Source organism: Haemaphysalis longicornis, unplaced genomic scaffold (assembly GCF_048455015.1).
Source record: "Haemaphysalis longicornis isolate Haplotype H1 unplaced genomic scaffold, Haemaphysalis longicornis Haplotype H1 scaffold_9, whole genome shotgun sequence".
Classification (NCBI taxonomy): domain Eukaryota; kingdom Metazoa; phylum Arthropoda; class Arachnida; order Ixodida; family Ixodidae; genus Haemaphysalis; species Haemaphysalis longicornis.
The window spans coordinates 94,061,439-94,080,729 of NW_027526460.1; the positions used below are offsets into that span (position 1 = coordinate 94,061,439).

Below are 19,291 nucleotides of genomic sequence, written 5' to 3' on the forward strand. Positions count from 1 at the left end.
AGTACAGAGATATCAAATGAAAATTACGGGACGGGCGATCTTTCGGGTCAGGTGCGACAAACTAGAAAAAAGCGGCCGCAGCGCCAACCAAATCTTTGGGGTTTTTTAGTAAATTGAATATTTCGCCCCTAAAAGGGAGTGGGTTGTGTTTCGGAGGAGGAGGAGGAGGGGGGGGGGTGGGGGGCGTTCGCTCGGAACTTTACGTTTCCAATTAACTGATTTTTGACTGGCTTGTGCGGTGCCGGTATGCTTCGCTCAAAGGGACAGCCAACCGCTTTTTGTGGAGTGCATGTCCTGTGGCTCACCTGAAATCCAGCGTTTTATATAGTTGGTTAACCACAAGGAATTTGATTGATTGATTGATTGATTGATTGATTGATTGATTGATTGATTGATTGATTGATTGATTGATTGATTGATTGATTGATTGATTGATTGATTGATTGATTGATTGATTGATTGATCATAGGGTTTAACCAGCTGACGCAACGCGGTCGATGAGGTGCGCTGTAGTGCAGGGCTCCGGATTAATTTTGACCACCTGGGGATCTTTAGCGTGCGCCGAAATCTGGTACACACGGGCGTTTTTGCTTTTCGCCTCCATCAGAAAAGCGGCCGCCGCTGCCGGGAATCGAGCCTGCGACCTCGTGCTCAGCAGCACAACGCCTTAGCCACTGAGCCACCGCGGCGGGTAGCAAGGCATACCTGGAACACGCTTTATCCAATGAATTGTCTCGCATACAGCTGAGCTTCATTGGCGACTTACATGTTGTTAAGCGTTTTATAAAAATCGACTCCCTCTAGTTAAAGCCTGTCGCATCCGCGTGGACAAGTTATGCGGAAGATCGAAATAACCGTTCTCTAAATATATAGCTTTATAGCTTAACAGGAACTGTAGATGTGAGTGTGGTAAAGTAGCATAAACCTAGTTCGAATTGAGGAGAGTCGGCTGTGTTAATGAGACTCATTCATAAACCTACGTATAATGCTAACTCGTCAGTCGCTTTGATTTCGATTGGTAACCCACGCTCGAAAGACAAAAAAAAAGAAAAGATCAGTCATGCTATACTCGCTACCCAATTTGTAGAATAGCGTCCTTCCAACAGCCCAGACTCCGTGTTTTCGTCGACTCGTATATATCGTGAACCGTCGAAGCCATTGAAATGACGCCCCGAATGAAGCCCCGCAGTCCAAGAAGGCGATTACGGCGGGGACAGAAAAAGAGTGCGGGCTCTGCAGAAGCTTTCATTTTCTAAAGGAAGAACCGACGTCGTCGCCGCTCTACACTTGCTGTTCTTCCGCCCTCGCTGCCGCGTCTTTACTATACGCCTCTTCCACTAAGCATCAATGACCGTCATCATCATTTTCGCGGAAGCCTCTTAGTACACTTTGATGCCGGTTTCCCAGATTCTGGAGCAGCCGACGTGCCCGCTTCGCAGAGCCAAATCTCCGCTTTTCTTTCCTGGTAAACGCCTTTCTTTTTCTTTTCCTTACGCGCCCGTTATCTCCTTTAGAAAGACCGAAGCTCAATTGCGTTGCGTTTTTTCTTTTTCGTGTTTTCCTTTTCTCTTTCGTTGAAGAAATGTTCTCGAGTGATGCGTTCGGAAGCTGCGATCATTTTTAAAGGGGCCGTGAAGATAACATACAACTTTGCTCAGTGTTTGAAATAACTAGCCTGGCAACTCACTCATCTCCATTTCAGCCACGGAAGAGGTTTTTTTTTTTTTTTTGCTGAAAAGCCCACGAAATATTGACACACTTTCAAATTTCGCGCTGGAGGGACGTAATACGGGCAGGTGTGAGGTAATATTCTTCACCGGCTCCTTACAATCCATCATGCGGTTTCGATGCTTGGTTTGTGTTTTTTTTTTTCTTTGCACGAATACCGGCCTCTGTGCTGCATGCTTGATTATCTTGTGGGATGCGCTCGGCCTCTTGGGCGAGAACTGCTAGATCCTGCCTGGGTTTTTTGTCTACGACACGAAATTTTCCGACCAGCGAGAGGAGCTGCACTGAAAAAGGAAGAGGCCGGAAGGGGATGGGCAATAGCAGAGTCCTTCAATGCCTTTCTGGTCATGAAACTTCGCCGTCACGCTATGAGAGCTTCGTGCACTGCCGCGCCGCGGCGCTGGTGTTGATCGGAGGGCAGCCGGGGGCGTGGTCAGAGCGCGTTTGGCAGGGAACGGACCACGGAGTAAGATAAAACAGACGCTCGCCGCCTTATCAGCAGCGCGCGCTCGCTTTACGTGTCGTGGGTCGCTCAAATGGACTTATCGTTTTGTGAGTGGCGAAAAAAATTTGTTGTGAACGAGCATGCTGCTACTGCGTTCCTGCCTGCCGGTCTGGCTACAGAGCAGCGGTGACCGCCCGATGCCCTCCGATCTGCGGAGGCGCCCCTCGCGGTAGCCTTTGTCACCGTACGAAACTTAGCCGGGAGTTTCATGACCAGAGAAGCATTGAAGGACTCTGGTAATAGCAACAAGTAGAATTAGGTGTAACCGTAGGCCCAGGGATCCAGTGGCGAATTCTCCCGTCTTCGCTCTCTCCAGCATGTTGAGTCGGTCGTGTAGAGAGATGCTGAAGGTGGGGCGTGAGGAAGAAAGGAAAAAGGGACGCGCGGGCTTTTCCCTAATACGTAGGAGCTCTCGGGCAAGACCTTCTTCTTCCAGGCAAATACGGTTCAATCCCAGGACTGTTCCTGTAACTTGGCGAGCGCGATGGATGGAAGCGACTGTTTGGGCATGCCCGGTATATCCCCCCATGCTATGTCGGCTTCCATAAAAACCTAAGGTAATGCGAAGGGTCGCTAGTAAACGACTTAACATTCTCAACAAAACCGTCTTCACAAAAGGTGCATCTGGCAGCGGTTATAGGAGGGCTCACACTACGTGGCTGTACTGGCAAAGTGTGTATAGGCGTAGCTGCATAAGAAGGGGATCCAGAAAATAAATTAGCGCAGCAATTCATACTGCCAGCTTACTTGCTTCAGAACCTTCCAGAGTACAGCAAACAATTCACCAAATGGTTTTTTTATAGCAGAGTCAATTAAGGCGTAACATAAAATTGTGCACGCGACTGTATCGATTCGCATGGGAGATGCGGTAGCACTCTGTTCGGAGCACGCGCACATATACTTTTTGGGCCAGTGTGGTTAAATTTGATTCGAGAGGTCTTACTTATGTCTCCGGAATTTATTTTTTATCATTAATCGTAAGCTGCTCTTCCGCGCGCTGGCACTTATTGAGATAAAAAATAAATCACAAGGGGACATAGGATGAAAGTTGTCGAATGACCCGCAGCAGCACCGATTGATTTTAGGAAGTTCTTGCAGTCGCCACAGCTTTAGACGGAAAGGACCCTTTTGAAGCTCTTTTTTAACTCTGTTTTAATGGGTGACTTAGAAAAGGTGCTGCGAGATCCGCTTCACAGTGCTACGAAATCTTTGCTTGAGCAAGGCTGTAATGTGCGAGAGAAAACTTGTAGTGACGAATGCTGGGAGAACGGGTGCAGCGATAGCCGTGAATACGCACTCGAACTCTCTCGCTCTTGGAATAATGTTTTTACGCTGAGCACGAGTACTTTGCGTTCCGTAGATGTAATGGGCCTGTCATCACTACTACTCGTTTGCATCAGTGTTATCGCGTATATGATCAAGTCCGAAAACACCTAAGCTCTTCTTATGGGTTATGAACTCGAAAACATAAATGTCCCGTTTAACGCCTGAAACGCTTTGCTTCCTCCTGGCGTCGTCGGAGGGCTTTTTAATCATGCCTCTGGGGACGCTTTGCTTTGCGATCCGCCTCGACGCTTTCAAATGACTTCGATCTGCATCCTTCACGTTGCGCCGCTGCTACCTCTCGCAATCAATCAATCAATCAATCAATCAATCAATCAATCAATCAATCAATCAATCAATCAATCAATCAATCACAATCAATCAATCAATCAATCAATCAATCAATCAATCAATCAATCAATCAATCAATCAATCAATCAATCAATCAATCAATCAATCAATCAATCAATCAGTTATTTATTTTCCTTTGTGAGGAGGAGGCTGGAGCCAAAAGCTGTGAATCTAGCTTAAAGAGGCTCCAGCAGTGATGGAGCCATCGCCGTAGTGGTGCTATTTCCGTGATGGAGTTCGCATTATGGAATGGCTCACTCTAAGGAACGTTTCCCAAGGAGCCGTTCCACGGCTTCCAACGCCGACGCCGGCTTTGTCGCTCAATAGGCCATTAATTGAATTAGCGTGAAAAATACCCCACTGCGGTACCTATACCGTTCGGTTGGTGATGCCCCTGGCGGTGGCGGCTACTTGTGTTATAATGAAAGAAACAAAAAAATTACACCATCTTCCCGTGGGGAACCCTGATGAGGATGCGAAGCATCGTGGCGGTTCCGTGTGGTTCCATTGTGTTGCCGTTATGTTGAGTGATGTGGTGTTTACTAGCGCCAGAGGGTATTCCGCGTCCGGGTCCACACCGGTGGCAAAGGCACGCAAGTGCTGTTGTGTGACGGTGAGTAGGCGGCGGTTCTCGAGGCGCCGAAACTCGTCCATCATGTTCTTGTCGATGTTGTCGTCTCTGTGGTAGAATTAGTAGTCTCCGTCAGCGTTGGTGAGGTGAAGGTTGTTGACATTGGTGCACCGGCTGAGAGCAATGTACACGCCCTCCTCTTCGCAGCTTTGTCTTCTCCTTCTTTTTCTTCGGCAGTTCCCCTACGGGAAGATGACGACGGTGGTTGAACGCGAACCTATCTCGTGATGGATTCTTTGGTTGGCCAATCCCTAGGGGCATCCTGCCACAATCAGCATCAGAGGCGCTGCGGACGGGGCTGGTTGAGCTGCAAGGCGCGTGGCGCTTCCCGCCACAGCTTTCCCACGGGAAATTCAGCATCCCCCTCTAAAGTTTTCGGTTCGTCGTTCCCGTTGACGTTCAGCTTCGCGTGCCTTCGTTGTATCAGTAGCTTCTTGACGCAGTTTGAATGAGTCAAGGACATAAGGCGTGTTCGTAGCACTTGCTCCTGTCTCGGATTTGTAGCGTAGTGGGAAGAGCACCGCGTACCTCCCGTTGCGGCCAGAGAGTCGTGGGATCAAAACCGGGCGCCGCTAACTATTTCTTTTTTTATAGTGTAGTATCGCGGAGCTGTGGGTGTAAGGAGGAGAGTTGCGCATGCGCAGTGAGCGTGTGGACGGCGCCGCCATCAACGACGCAGGACAAGGCGAGCCTAAGAAATGCTCCGCATTTAAAACATGCCCGCGTACACGATTTCATCCCCGTGTGAAAGCACCTCACGTTGACAAACCCAATCAGTAGCCCTAGCTCTGCTGCACGCCGCGGCTTATAGTTGACGCGTAGCTTCGGCGTGCAAAACCGAAGTCCAAACTTTGAACGCGTCTTGTGAAAAATGCGGAACACAAGCTCAAACCATTAGGATTGGGAATATACAGGATAACCAGCACTGTGCATGTTCAAATAGCAGGTCGATCATTCACGGCCAAATTTCTGCCATCCCAGAAAAGGGTCGAGTTTTTTTTTTTTTTTTTTATCCAAAAACTGCCGGAGAGCGGATGAAATTGTGCAGCGGGACATAGTTTAAATGCCGCTGCAGGTAATATACAAGAGCGTTAGGTTAACGTTGCACCAAGTTATCGGAATGAGCAGCCACCCTTAAAAGGCTTCTCAAAATAAATTTGTCTATATAGCAGTACGATCACCAGCTCATTAAAAACAATAGCAAGAAAGCATGAGCCATTCCACTGAGGCTGGATGACCAGCTAAGCTTTTTAGCACCCGACGTACATTCCCTGCGATACATATGTGGTGCAGGCTGGGAACCTCTTTCCCTCTCACAGTCACCTCACCTCACCCGACGTACATAAAGGTGACGCAGAATTTAGGAGAAATGTATGACCAAATTTTATTTCTCCTGAACATTGATGAGGGTCATCCCTATGACACCCACGCACATACATGCATACACTTTTATTTTGATTCTACTGATCGTGAAAATGGCGCCTATTGGTTACTAGCCTACTCATAATGCCTATTCAACTGATGAGACGTGTAAGCTCGAGGTCAAAACTGTTTACAACGGTGCGTGACTATGTTGGTCACGCCTCGCGCTGTGAAACGCCTCGCTCTTAATTAAAGACACGCGACTGTCGGTATTCTTGGAACCCATAGTCATGGAACCTATAGCCATGTAAGCTTTGTTAAAAAAAATAGAATAGACCGAATCCAGTGGTCTTTTGTTTGTTTCTTAGCCTACTAGTATGGACGCAACCCCTATTTTCTGGCGTGACGTGGGGACCATTGTATGGTTTCAAGTCGCAACCCGTGTCTAATGTGCACATTTTAGTTTCTCGACTGGTCTCTAAACTCTTCTTCCTTTTGCACTTTAAAGTCCTTTCGAAAATTTGAAACTCCGTCGTTTTCTTCTACATGGTCTTCGGTTCGTTCTACTTCATCATTATGTGATTCAGGCGGGAAAAGAGACCACTTCCAGAAGCGCGATTGGAATTTCCGGTCCTTATTCGCGCAGACATTCCGAAGAGATAAGTAGGAAGCACATAAATAAATTCTGGCAGCCTGGGAACAGGTTCGTGTTGGAATAGTTTGCCTGCGTACCTCGTTGCCGTATGCCGTGCGGGACGTTTGAAGTTGCGAGTGATGTCGCAATAATGAGAAACAAAGAGGAGGGGGGTGCCTTGCGGGTGGTGATCTATGTCCTCTGCTTTTTATGAAACACGACGCGCGTGCAAACTCTCAGCGCGCATGGCAGATCCGGGACTTGTTTAAGTAATTTTCCAAGCGAAGCTTGTATAGCTAGAGTTCCGCGTTTCCTTTTTCTTTTTTTTTCATGTCTGCGAATAATAATTTATGCGCCGTCGAAGCGCAAGGCGTTGGAAAACGGACGTCCCAGTTTGTGTGCTATTAGCTCGCGGTCACCCCTAAAATAGCACGCCGTTTGGACAATTGATCTGGATCTTAAGCCTACACGTCGCATTACTTGAAAGTACATTTTGAGAAGATTAGTTAATAATGGGCACCATTTTCAAGGTGAGAAACGGTTTAGACCTGAAGCTGATATACGTCTCATCACTTGGAAATGCATTTAGAGTAGATTAGTTACCAATGCGCATGTTTTTTTAGGATCAATAGAGTCCCAGTTATACATATAAAAATTCCTCAAATATTTGCTAGTTTTCGACCTACATCAGACATGTCTACGTTCAAACCGCCCCTTTTTGTCGGTGTTCCAATCGCTTGTGCACCTAGTTTCATCCGGCTCCTCGGTGCGGTGGTCCCGTCGTCAAGGCAGGTTGCCGTTCTCCGGTTAGAATTTAACTTTTCTTCTGTTGTAATGGGATGCCACGTAGATCACGTACTCATACTTTCGTCAAGGCAGGTTGCCGTTGTCCAGTTTGAATTTAACTTCTCTTCTGTTGTAATGGGAGGCCGCGTATATCACGCACTGATACTTTTCCGTGTCATCCACCTTGGAGGAAGGGTTCATTAATTTTTTGTTGCGAAATCTGCACTATACCCCTTTCAGTAACCGTGTCTCCATATAAAGACGCGACTTTTCTTCGTCGTTTTTCTCGTGAAAACGAAAAAAGTTCATGCTGCAGAGCGGTGCGGCTGATGTTCGAAGCCTACGGAAGTGAAAGGTAGCACCATGGGAAGTGGAATGGCGGAACCGCACTCATAAACATCGTTTCAAAATGGACGCCACCAAGTTTTGTGGGAGCTCCGGTGTGTTGCCGTTCTAAGTTCTCTTTGACTGCGGCGTAAATCATTTATAAAGGCTAAAACACCTCTTTCATGTGCAGAAATTATTATTTCACCTCCTTGTTTGTAACTGCCTCAGGATATTTATTATTTTTATAGGGAAAAGCAGGATTGAGTAATGGTGTCTCCGTATAACGACACGACGCCATTTGCGTAATAAGTATTCTAGAGAGACTGAACCTTTTTTTTCTTACCTCTGGACACTTGACACTGCTAAACCTCCAAGTATGGAATTTTCCTGCCGTGAATATAATAATTCGGGACTGAAAGGGCTACGCTACCTCGGGCAGCCTTCGCGGGGTGACCAGTTTTGACCTTGAAAGCTAGAGGTCGAGCCACACCCCCTTCCGCAAGCGCCCGGCACGGAGCAGCGACCCGAGGCCGGGGAGAGATAGGCGGCAGGGGAGACATAGGCTTATTCTTGGGCGAAACCAGCGCGAACTTAAAGACAAAGGAATTGAAAGACAAGGACAGCCGGTGGTCTCAAAAATTAAGGTTTAATATCGAGAAGGGTGAATATAAACGCTTAACACAAAACAATAAAAGACACTGCACATAAGCAAAACAAGTTTACAAAAGCCACGGGGATAAGACAACTAGATAGACACCGGCTACAGTCAAGGCCCACGCAGATATGCAATCTCTTTGGGATGAAGACACACGCTTGCTGGGCTGACACACTTGTCTCCTCTTTCTGCTATGTGGACCGCTTTCATAATTTCGCGGGGCGTTGGATCACGGAACATAAATAAAATGTAAATGGAAGGAAAATTAGGTTTCCATCCGCGGCACTTAGTACAATGTGAAGAAAGATGGGATGATGGGGGCCCTTTAATGACAATTCATGCTCTCTCAAATGCACGCTTGGAGGCCGCCGCCGCAGCGATAAGCGCGCGCCACAAAGGAACGCCAGGAGGCCACGTGCGGCGCAGAGCCGTGTGCGATGGAGGCAGACGACCATCCATCTGTGGTCACTCGTACAGCGGCAAGGAGTTGTTAGTCAGCGCCGTGTTTGTGTGATCTTCCTATCGTCTCGTTCCTGCGCTGTTTGTGACTCAGTTATGTACCAACTGGCCCGCCTACAATCTGTGTTGCAGTCTTAAACAACGCCGCGACGCGAAGAAAGATGATGAATAAGCAGTGTATTCATTGCAAACATGTCTGTATATCATTGCGAAACCCCACATCGACAATGGGCCTAGTCAGGGCAGTGAAGCTTGCGCTATCAACTGCGGTTAACCAAAGCTAAACCACAGCAATTTTTGTATGTGTATGATGTGGGTAGAGGGCCGTCCATAACAACTCCATCAAAATTTCACCCGGCTGCTTTTTCTGCCTATGGAGAGGCTACGCAGCCTCCGTAGCCTCTTTACATTGCGCAGTCTCTGTAGGGGCTACGCATGCAGTTCCAGTGCCGCGGTTGTGCAACGGCTTTTCTGCGTCAGTGTTCCGGCAATTTTTTCAGCCAAGTTTGTCAGCGTCACCTATAGGCGGAAAGTTTTCAGGCCTTCGCGTTGTCTGGACGCACAAAACCGGCTACCCGCCTAGTCGACGCGTTGTCTTTATTAGGGTTAGAGGTTGACTAGGGAGCCAAATGTGAAGAAAGAGATAAATCTATTTCCCGGATTTTTTTTTTTTTTTTTTAGTTTTCGCCGACTCAGTGCGTTAGAAATCAGTTGTAGAATTGTACAATGACTCCCCCTCAGTTTTCACGTGCCAACCGAGTAGCGCACGAAATGGGCGTGCTAAAGGCCTGACAAAACACGTAATTGGATCGATAATTTAAATCAATCAATCAATCAATCAATCAATCAATCAATCAATCAATCAATCAATCAATCAATCAATCAATCAATCAATCAATCAATCAATCAATCAATCAACTTACGAGTGAATAACACCAGTTCCTTGCGAAAAATCGTCTCTACGTTCGTTAAGCCAAAGCCATAATTGCACTGCCGTCTTCGTCGAAACTTGCTGGAGTGGAATGGGGCAAAGAAGCTGCTGCGAAGGTACGAGTCGTGCTCCTTTCCTCCTATCCGTCAACCTCACGGTATTTTACTTTTTAGTAGGGTAAAAAAAAGAGTTCGCCACTTGCTGGACGATCACTCTGGTCGGGTACGTTCCTCCTTAAATGGCTCATCGCCATCAATGTTGTGGTAATCGGTGTGGTTAGCGGAGATACACGTGAGTAGGCGCTTTTCCGTGCGAGTCGCATCTCGTATCCGATTTGATGGCGACAGGTATTACACGAGGGGGCACTGCTGGCAGGAGCGTGCTCGCACGAGCGAGGCCTCTTGCCAGCGTGTGTATACCGGCAGCAGCTTGCCTTTACAGCGCGGCGACGGCATCCCGTCAGTCCATGTTGACAGTGTACTCGCGCTGCGGCGACGCAAGAACGGCAACAATCAACCACTGTGCTTGGATTGCAGGTCGCTGTAATTATTAGATGCGACTGCATCTCATTCACTCGCCTTGTCCCTGCATCCGGAGTCGGCGTTGTTGTCGGCGCCCGCCCCTCCCCCATTCTCCTCGCCGCGTGAGCTGCGCTCTCCGCCGCTCATCCCCTCTCCTCTCCGATAGCGAACACTCTCTCGCGAGGGGCATTGGATTGGATTCGAATGGATTGGCTTGGCTTGGCTTGGATTGGATTTGATTTGGATTGGATTGGATTTGATTTGGATTGGATTAAAGTGGATTGTGTTGGATTGTGTTGCGTCATAGCCGCGGCAGACGCACTGGTGGAGTGAACTAGAATACTTGGGCCGGCGCGTTCCCTCACCGTTATGCGCGCTATAAAACGCCGTGCCTGCGCCGCTCCGCTCCATCGTTCCAGCGCCGTTCCTCCGCTGTAAAACGCTGCAACGTGAACCCCCTAAGCGTCGCATCTACACAAGGGTTCTCGCGAGGGGAGGTGGGAGATTTTTAACCTCTTTACATCGAAGATGTATAGTATGTTTCCGTTTCCCCATCCAGCGTCCATGTACAAAGTCACGGCGACAAAGAATTTTTAGTCTTGCGGCAAAGCCAACTTTCCGGTGAATGCGCTGCAGCTCTCAACCTAATGTAGTTATCTTGAAAAGGAAAAAAAAAAACATTATACTTAAATTGGCCTTAAAGACAGCCATATCATTATGCTGAGGTACCTTTACTTGATATAATTAAGTTCACAGTTAAGTTGTAAACGTTACAGAATTCCCGTCTACGGGTGAGTACGGTTAGGGAAAACGGATATAGCTCTTGTTTACTCAAAACTATCCCGAAAAAAAATTGAATCACAATTAGCCGCAAAGAGGACACTAACATTGTCCCGAGTTTCATTTACGTGCTGTAATTATTTAGTTCACAGTCAATTTGTACCGGTACTCACCTACGGGGCAGAAACTTGGAAGCTCACAAAGAGGGTTCTACTTAAATTGAGAACGACTCAGCGGGCAATGCAGCGGAAAATGATAGGTGTAACATTAAGGGACAAGAAGAGAGCGGAGTGGGTCAGGGAGCAAACTGGTGTTAAAGACATATAGACAGAAATTAAGAAGAAGAAATGGGCGTGGGCAGGGCATGTAATGCGAAGGCAAGATAACCGCTGGTCATTAATGGTAACATAGTGGATCCCTAGAGAAGGCAAGCGCTGCAGGGGGCGGCAGAAAGTTAGATGGGCAGATGAAATCAAGAAGTTTGCAGGGATAAATGTGTCACAGTTGGTACAGGACCGGGGTAATTGGAGATTAATGGGAGAGGCCTTTGCCCTGCAGTGGGCGTGGATAGGCTGATGATGATGATGATGATGATGATGATGATGATGATGATGATGATGACGACGTTGTAAATGTTCTCGTGTAATTTTCCGCTATCAATACATAACCATCTACGGAGGGAGAGTGGTTACAATAAACGGCTGTAACTATTGTTTAATAAAAACTATGAGCAAACAAATTATATGACAATTAGCTGCTAAGACGACTCTAACAGTACGATGAGCCTCACTTACTTTTTGTAATTACGTATGTCTCAGTGAAGTTATAAATACTGTGGAATTCCCGTGTACTGCCAATACATGGTCTTCCCTAGAGTAAAACTAGTATTTCCGAGTTTCGTTAAACTAGTTAACTAGGAAATATGCTCAATGGAAAATTACAAACAAACATGTTTTTGTTGCTTCCACTTCTTGTATTTCTATCAGTTTCGCTGGTCAGGCTACTTCACTGATTAGAAAGGCACTGACTTTTTCCTAAAGTTTTACGTACTCCAATTTTTCTGACCGCTTGATGCAGCTACAGAGACACGTAAGTTCGACCTGCTTCTAAAACGCGTCTGGAAAGGAAACGGCACCTATTTTGGTTTGGCGGTCTAAGTTCTGCAGTTTAGGTTAAGCATAGACTTCCCTTTCTTGTCAAACGCAGACTGAAATTTGGTGCACGCTTCATTTAACGGAAATAAACAAAAAAAAACTGCTCACGATTAGAAAAATTGGTACCGCTAATTCGAACATGGCGACAGCTGTCGCGCAGTCCTTGGCAGCGTATTGAAACCTTCTCTTTAGTTAGAAGCACCCGTTGAGTTTTTCCAACGCCTTTACCTATGAAGATCTTCCACTGCGACAGGCGTCGATACGAGAGGGAATTGTTGGCACACACAGGCCCGCTTTGAAGCATTTCGGACCGTACGCGCGGGGGAGTCTTTGCAGCAGTTTATGAACTCGTTCCGGTTAAAAAAACAAGTTACATGGTAATAAAACGTTCACCAGGCACAATGAGCGCACCACAGGGAGTTTCATTGGACACTCCACATTTCAGCAGAATGGGGGCCCAGGCGTCTACCGACATTCGTATCCACGAAAGCTGAATCATATCCGCGGAGCACACATCTCGCGTATTCTTCTTTTGAAGTATGACGGCACACCTCCATATCCAGACGCCATCATTTACACTCAAAACTTCCCTCCCCACTTTCAAGCCCCGCTCCCTTACAACTCGCCTAATTACATCGAGGAAAATAAAGGGCGGCGCGGGGCGCGTCAAATAAGATAATCTATCGAACGGTGCGACAGAGCGCGTACCTGTTGCTCTCAACCCGTTCTCTCCAACGACCCGCGCTGCGCCCAAAGTGTTTCTTAGTAGCGCGGCCGATGCAACGTCCTCGCGCACGCGTGGTCAGCTTCTTACGCAGTTGGCCGTAGCCGTGCATTCCACGGCAGCGCTCCCTCGGGCTAGGCTGAAGTCACCGAGGACGCGCGATGACGACACGGCGTAACCACGCGCTCTGCATCGGGAACTAGTCGTAGCGGCTTTGCGTGGTTGCATTATTACAAGGTCGCGCGGTGACGAAATCGGTCTCTCCAAATAGTAGTTTTTTTCTTGCCCGCCGTGAAGTGAGAAGGCGCGTACACGCCCGCCCGCACGAATCGGGCCCTTCGATGGGACGGCCGGAAGGCTGTCGGCTGCGCCAGCCAGCGCGTCGTCGTCGCCTTATCCTCTCTCTCTTATTGAACGTCGCTATCGTTGCGCTGCGTATCGCCGATTAGCGTGTGCGTGGGCAGTGCGCCCTCCTGGCTACGCCGCCCTGACGACCACGCATGGCGCAGCGACGGACTCGAGGTGAAACTTTCTCTGCTGCCTTCAATGACGGGGCGATGTTATTAACTGTAGAATGGCCTTTACTACCATTCTATAGGTAATAATACTTCTACAGTTATTGTATTTCTGTAGATGTGTATAGCCAACATATAATAGCTCTACGGTTAATGTAGTACGGACTCGAGGTGAAATTTTCTCTGCTGCCTTGAACGACGGGGAGATGTTAGTAACAATATAATGACCTTGACTACCATTCTATACGCAATAATGGCTCTACAGTTAATGTATTTCTGTAGATGTGTACAGTCAACCAGCGTTAGATATAATAGTTCTACGGTTAATGTAGTACAGACTCGAGGTGAAACTTTTTCTGCTGCCTTGAACGATGTGGGGCAGGGGGGGCGCATGTTTTCAACTATAGAATGACGTTAACTACCATTCTATAGGTAATAATATGTCTACAGTTAATGTATTTCTGTAGATGTGTATAGTCAACCAGCGTTGGTTGCCTATAATAGTTCTACAGTTAATTTAGTTCGATGCCTTAAACGATGGGGAGATGTATTTACCATAGAGTGACGTTGAATATCATTCCATCGGTAATAGCTAAGATGATTTGTTGTTTTCTATAGTCAACCAGCGTTGAGTATAAATGTTTTATAGTTAATGTAGTTTTATGCCTTAAACTACGGGGGGGGGATATTAGCAACTGTAGAATGACGTTGACTGCAATGCTATGGGTAATAATAGTTATGTAGTTTCTTATTTCTATAGTTGAACGTAGTTCTATGCCGTAAACGACGGTTAGATAACTGTAGATTGTTAACTGTGGAGTGACGTTGACTATCATTATGTAGGTAATGACAGTTCTATAGTTAATATATTTCTTTAATTGTCTATGTCAACCAACGTTGACTATAATAGTGGTATAGTTATGTAGTTCTATAGCTGACGGTAGTTAGCCAACGTTGAATTTAATTTTACAGCTTCTCCTAACTTATTCCTTTAATTCCTGGTATTTAATTGAGTAACGTTGCTAGCCATCTGTTCTGTATTTAAAATTTTTAAATGCGTACTTAGGTACTGTAAGATGTAGTTGCTATTTTGTGTTGACCCGAGTTTTCGAAAAAGGGGGTTGTTGGGAGTAGCTTTTAGTAGTTACGCAGCATTTAATTTGTTGATAGAGTTACAGCAACGGCACCATCCGTGTAACCGTTAAAAGCTTACAACACATCCCGATATCTTTGGCCGCGGGTAGTCTTGTTCGTTACACGGCAACGTTCACGCCACGCGTCGTTCAGTGGCTAAGGACTTCTGTTGCTGAGCGCTGTGTAAGGAACCGTGAACAGCCGCTCCTCCGATAGCGGCACAAAACGCAAATTTCCTTTCGTGCGAAGTTTCGGAGCATGACGAAGGGACAGAGAAGGTAATGTTAAGCGAAGTCCGATCACTTTATGAGGAAAAAAGCTTTGAGGGGGTATGGCCCACACTATCGCGGCAGATTTCACCCATTCTATTCTGAGAAAAAGGGATCCGTTTTTTCTTCTTTGCACCACTCCTGTCGCCTGTTTGGTGACGCCAAGCAGTGACCACAGGCCGGCAGTTAGCAGAATGCGGGCATGGTTAACCCGCGTAAGCTGTGCGTGAAGAAGTAAACAGTCAATATAATCCAAGAAATAGGTGAGAATGAAAATTCCGAAGGCTGAGAAAGCGTCAAAATCACTGTCGTAGTTCGTGAAGTGGCCGCGAAGGGCGCCTCATGTGCGTGTGTGTGTTCTGTCTTAAACTACGGGGGAGGTATTAGCAACTATAGAATGACGTTGACGGCAATTCTATAGGTAATGGTGATAGTTCTGTAGTCTATATACTTCTATAGTTGTCTATACAAACCAAGTTTGACTATAATAGTTGCATATTGAACGTAGTTCTATGCCGTAAACGACGGTGAGATATTATTACTGCAGAGTGACGTTGGATTCTTGGTTCTTCTCAGGTTAGACAAAAAAAAATGAGAGAAGGGGGGGGGGGGGGGGGACTGAGGCTACAGGGTTTTACTAAACCGCGAAGTATTATATGATGAAATTTTAACTGCATGTTTCAGCCACAAATTAAACTAAAATAAAACTGCGAGCACATTTAAGCACTTATTATGGGTTGTGAATGGGAAAGCATTAATGTCCAGTTGAACGCTCGAGACCTCTCGCTGTCAAAGAGCTTCGTAACCTTGCCGCTTGAGACGCTTTGCCCTGCGATCCACATGAACGCTTTCGAGTGGCTTCGATCTGTCTCTACGCTGCTCGCTCTTGCCGCCATGTACTGGGACAGTTGACGATGATGGTCAATATTGCTGTTTGTGTCTTCGCTCGTTCGGCTGTGGTCTTTCGTTCCCTTGGTCTGCAGTGTACAGCCGTGAACGGCCACCTATCGATACTTCCGAGTTTACACTCGCGCTGTGGAACGCTCCCCAGAAACACGGAGCAGCCGTTTCGCGACTCCCTGTGCCTACGCATAGCCTGCCGCCGGATTTTTTTCTCAGTGGACAATTTGTAGCCGTCGCGTTAAAAACCACTTCACAGCCCACGTCAGGCACCCCATGTGGTCAGATTCTCGTACCCGAAGAGTTCGTCCCAATACATCTGCTCCACAATTCAAGGAGATGTTCATACTTAAGAGATTCCGGGAGAAATTCATTATTAGCACTATTGTTGCCAATTCGTTGGCTATGATATCACTTTTCGCGGAGAGTGGCGCATACGCACCCGTCGCCAATCACAAACTGTTCTTAGGTACGATATCTCTCAGGTGTGAACAACTTTGTGAACCTTGGTACAGGTTCCTTTTTTTGTGTGTGTTGAGCGACAAAATACCGTTTCGCAAAACGCTGTGCTCAAACATATGGTGCTTGGAAAGAGCGTCGTCTGAATACCAACCCGCAGACGCTTTGAATATGAAGGCGTGTAAAGTTTAGTGTGCGTAAAAACGCGTGTAATAGGACTTGCTGCTGGGATAGTTGCTTCATAGTACTAAAGAAATGTGTGTTAGCGATGGACACATAGTGCACAGGAAAGACGTACGGGACGGACGATACCGTTTGTCTTTAATTCTCACTGTGTCTTCAGCGCTGACAGATGCGTGTTAACCGCGCAGAACTCTGATTCTGGGGAATCTGTCTCGTGTTACCAGTCTTTCTGTTCATGTAAGACAAAGAAACGAAAGCGAAGTAAGAAGCGATAACGCGGATGTGGGAGTAAAGAAGCCGGCTGAAGTAATGCGCACCGAAAGACGAAGAAACGAGAGTGAAGAAGAAGTTCTGAATGGTTCGAATATGAGGCTCAACGCGCCGACGCCACAGAGGCGATGAGGCGCGCCGTAGTGGAGGGCTCCGGATTAATTTTGACCACCTGGGGATCTTTGACGTGAGCCGAAATCTCAAAACGCACGGGCGTTTTCGCTTCTCCGCCTCCACCAGAAAAGTGGCAGCCACGGCAGGGAATCGAACCCGCGTCCTCGCGCTCACGGAAAAAGAGACGCAAATACAATGTAGTAGTTAAGGGGTCTCTTTCTTAAGTTCCGCCAAACTTTCGCCTTCGAAGCGCGTCCTCTCTAAAGTGCACCTGTGTTGGTAGTGGCGCTTGGGGTGTGGACGGGGACGGGCGAATCTTTCGTATCAAGCAAAGTTGTATGTCGTCGTATGGTCCCTTTAAGTTCGCTGGTGTTCTTCAGCGTGGATTAAAACCTTATACATTGTTCCGGCGAGTGTTACGGCCCCGTACGCATGATGCGCGAATATCATTGCCTCGGGATCCTGCTCCTTCAATCCCTGTCGCTCTCTTGGAGAAGGGCACAAATTTTATCCATTGTATTTACGGTGACGTTGATCCGTCTTCTACCCCTAATGTCCTAATCAAGAATGAATGAAGTCCAATATATTATTGAGAGCGCACCCGGAAGTGGACAGATTATCCACCGTTTTAGACGAGCTCAATGTGTCGCGGCCTTTTCATCGTACTGTCGTTGATGATCACCACGTATTGAATTTACCGGTACATGTGTGACTGTGTTTCTGGTGGGCTGGTTGGTTCCTTTGCAAAGTCGTTTTCCTTTGTAACGAAACGAAATAAAACATTAATTGTATCTCTCCCCCTACCTTAACAATTAACACGATTTGATATGATTTGAAGTGTTTCTGTGCTCTATGTAACTTACCGTGGTGCGTGACAGATATACGTAAGTGTGCGTCCACATTCTGTACTTACGATTCTTTCTCAAACACCTTAGCGTTTTTGGCACTTACTAGAACTGGCATCATCATCATCGTCGTCGTCGTCGTCGTCGTCATCATCATCATCATAATCATTATCAGACTACTAATCTCCACTGACGAAGGCCTCTCCCATTGACTTCCAACCGCTCCTGTCCTGCGCTGCGAGAGTCCACAGTTTACCCCGAATTCTTTTATTTCATCCCTCCATCGGACTAATGGCCTTCCCCTTCTTCTATACCCATATCTTGGTATTCACTCTGTTACCATAATTGCCCACCGGCTGGCTATTTGTCTCATTACATGGCCAGCCCAAGTCCATTTCGTTTCCTTTATTTGAACTATGACCTGATTGCTTTAACGATGATATCTCTGATCCAGCTAGCTCGTTTTCTGTCCCTGAATGTTATTCATAACATTATTCGTTCCATGGCACGTTGAGCCGACCTAAGTTTGCTTCCTGGTTGTTTAGTAGGGCGCCAAGTTTCAGCTCCGTATGTCGTCACTGGCACTATGCGCTGGTTGTAGATTTTTCTTTTGGGTGACAGAGGTAGCGTACTTTTCATTATTTGGGAGTGTCTGCCGGGTGCTCCCCAAACCATACCTATTCTGCGTCGGATTTCTCTCTCGTGGTTGGGGTCAGTGCTAACCATATCGGGGTCCTTTTTTACCGCTATTTAAAGGTTAGCTCGCTCCCGCTTAGACAGGTTATTAAAAGTAGTGTTCGCTTTTGCATTTCGGGAGCTCCGATTATTTCACGTAGGTGCATGCCTCTATTTGCGGCGATAAATATCATCCTTGAGCTCTTCGCACCAACATCAAGAAATAAAAGCAGGCAGTGTATAAGTGTATTCTTGGCGTTTTGGCATTTTTGTCAACGAAGATGAAACCGTAAGTCCCGTGTCTTTGAAGCACGAAGCGTTCTAGCGCGAGGCGTTGTAAAACGAGTGTCCCAGTGTGTTCTTTTAGTACGCGTTACGAAGCGCACCACCGCGAGGCGTACACGAGTGTCCCGGTTTTCTTATAGTACGCATTATGTTCTAGCGCGGGGCGTAAACGAGTGTACCGGTGTTTTAGTACCGTGACTACATGAGACGACGGTTATGACGACGACATTAGACGCCAACAGCCCGAGCTCCTAAGGGGCTTCAACCGTAATAAAATGGGTGCAAACGTCACGTTTGTCTCTTGCTTGGACGCGCTGTTATTCACAGCACACATCGGTGTGGCGGCGGCCAGATGTTGGCACATTTATTCGATTGCTTCGTCTTTGATCTTGACTGTGTGAGTCACACTCACGCGCGATCATAATAACGCTGTCTAAATTTTGCCTCGAGTCATACGCATGTGTCGCGGTACCTCCGGCGCCGTTGCTGAGGATTCCACTGTGGCTGGAGACGTTTAACAGCGCCTTCTTTCCGTCGCGTATAAGGTGACGCGAGGCAGAGGGTTTTCGAGGGAGGCGCTTTCACGAGGCCTACATTGTATACTCCATACAAAGGGGGCGCATCTGGAGCTCACGTGCCGGGCGCTAGTTGAGTAAGCCATGGAGGGGCACGCGGCTATATAAGTGTGCCCGCTATACTCACCACGTGGTTGCGCATGTCGACGAAAACTGATGCCGTACTCGTGCCGTTGGCACCATCATAGGATTCGGG

The 19,291-nt window shown here is 47.2% G+C and overlaps 1 protein-coding gene across 6 annotated transcripts in view; it reads left to right on the forward strand.

Moving 5' to 3' along the window:
• Positions 1–19,291, forward strand: part of Lin-28 (protein lin-28 homolog) — a 265,710-nt gene that overhangs the window by 148,017 nt on the left and 98,402 nt on the right. The window contains exon 1 of one of the 6 annotated variants that reach the window (XM_077685215.1): positions 13,265–13,393. The exons of the other annotated variants lie outside the window; for them this stretch is intronic. Coding sequence (XP_077541341.1) covers positions 13,372–13,393 — 22 coding nt within the window. The 5' untranslated portion in view covers positions 13,265–13,371. Of the gene's footprint in view, positions 1–13,264; positions 13,394–19,291 lie in introns of those variants that run through there. 6 annotated transcript variants of the gene reach the window in all.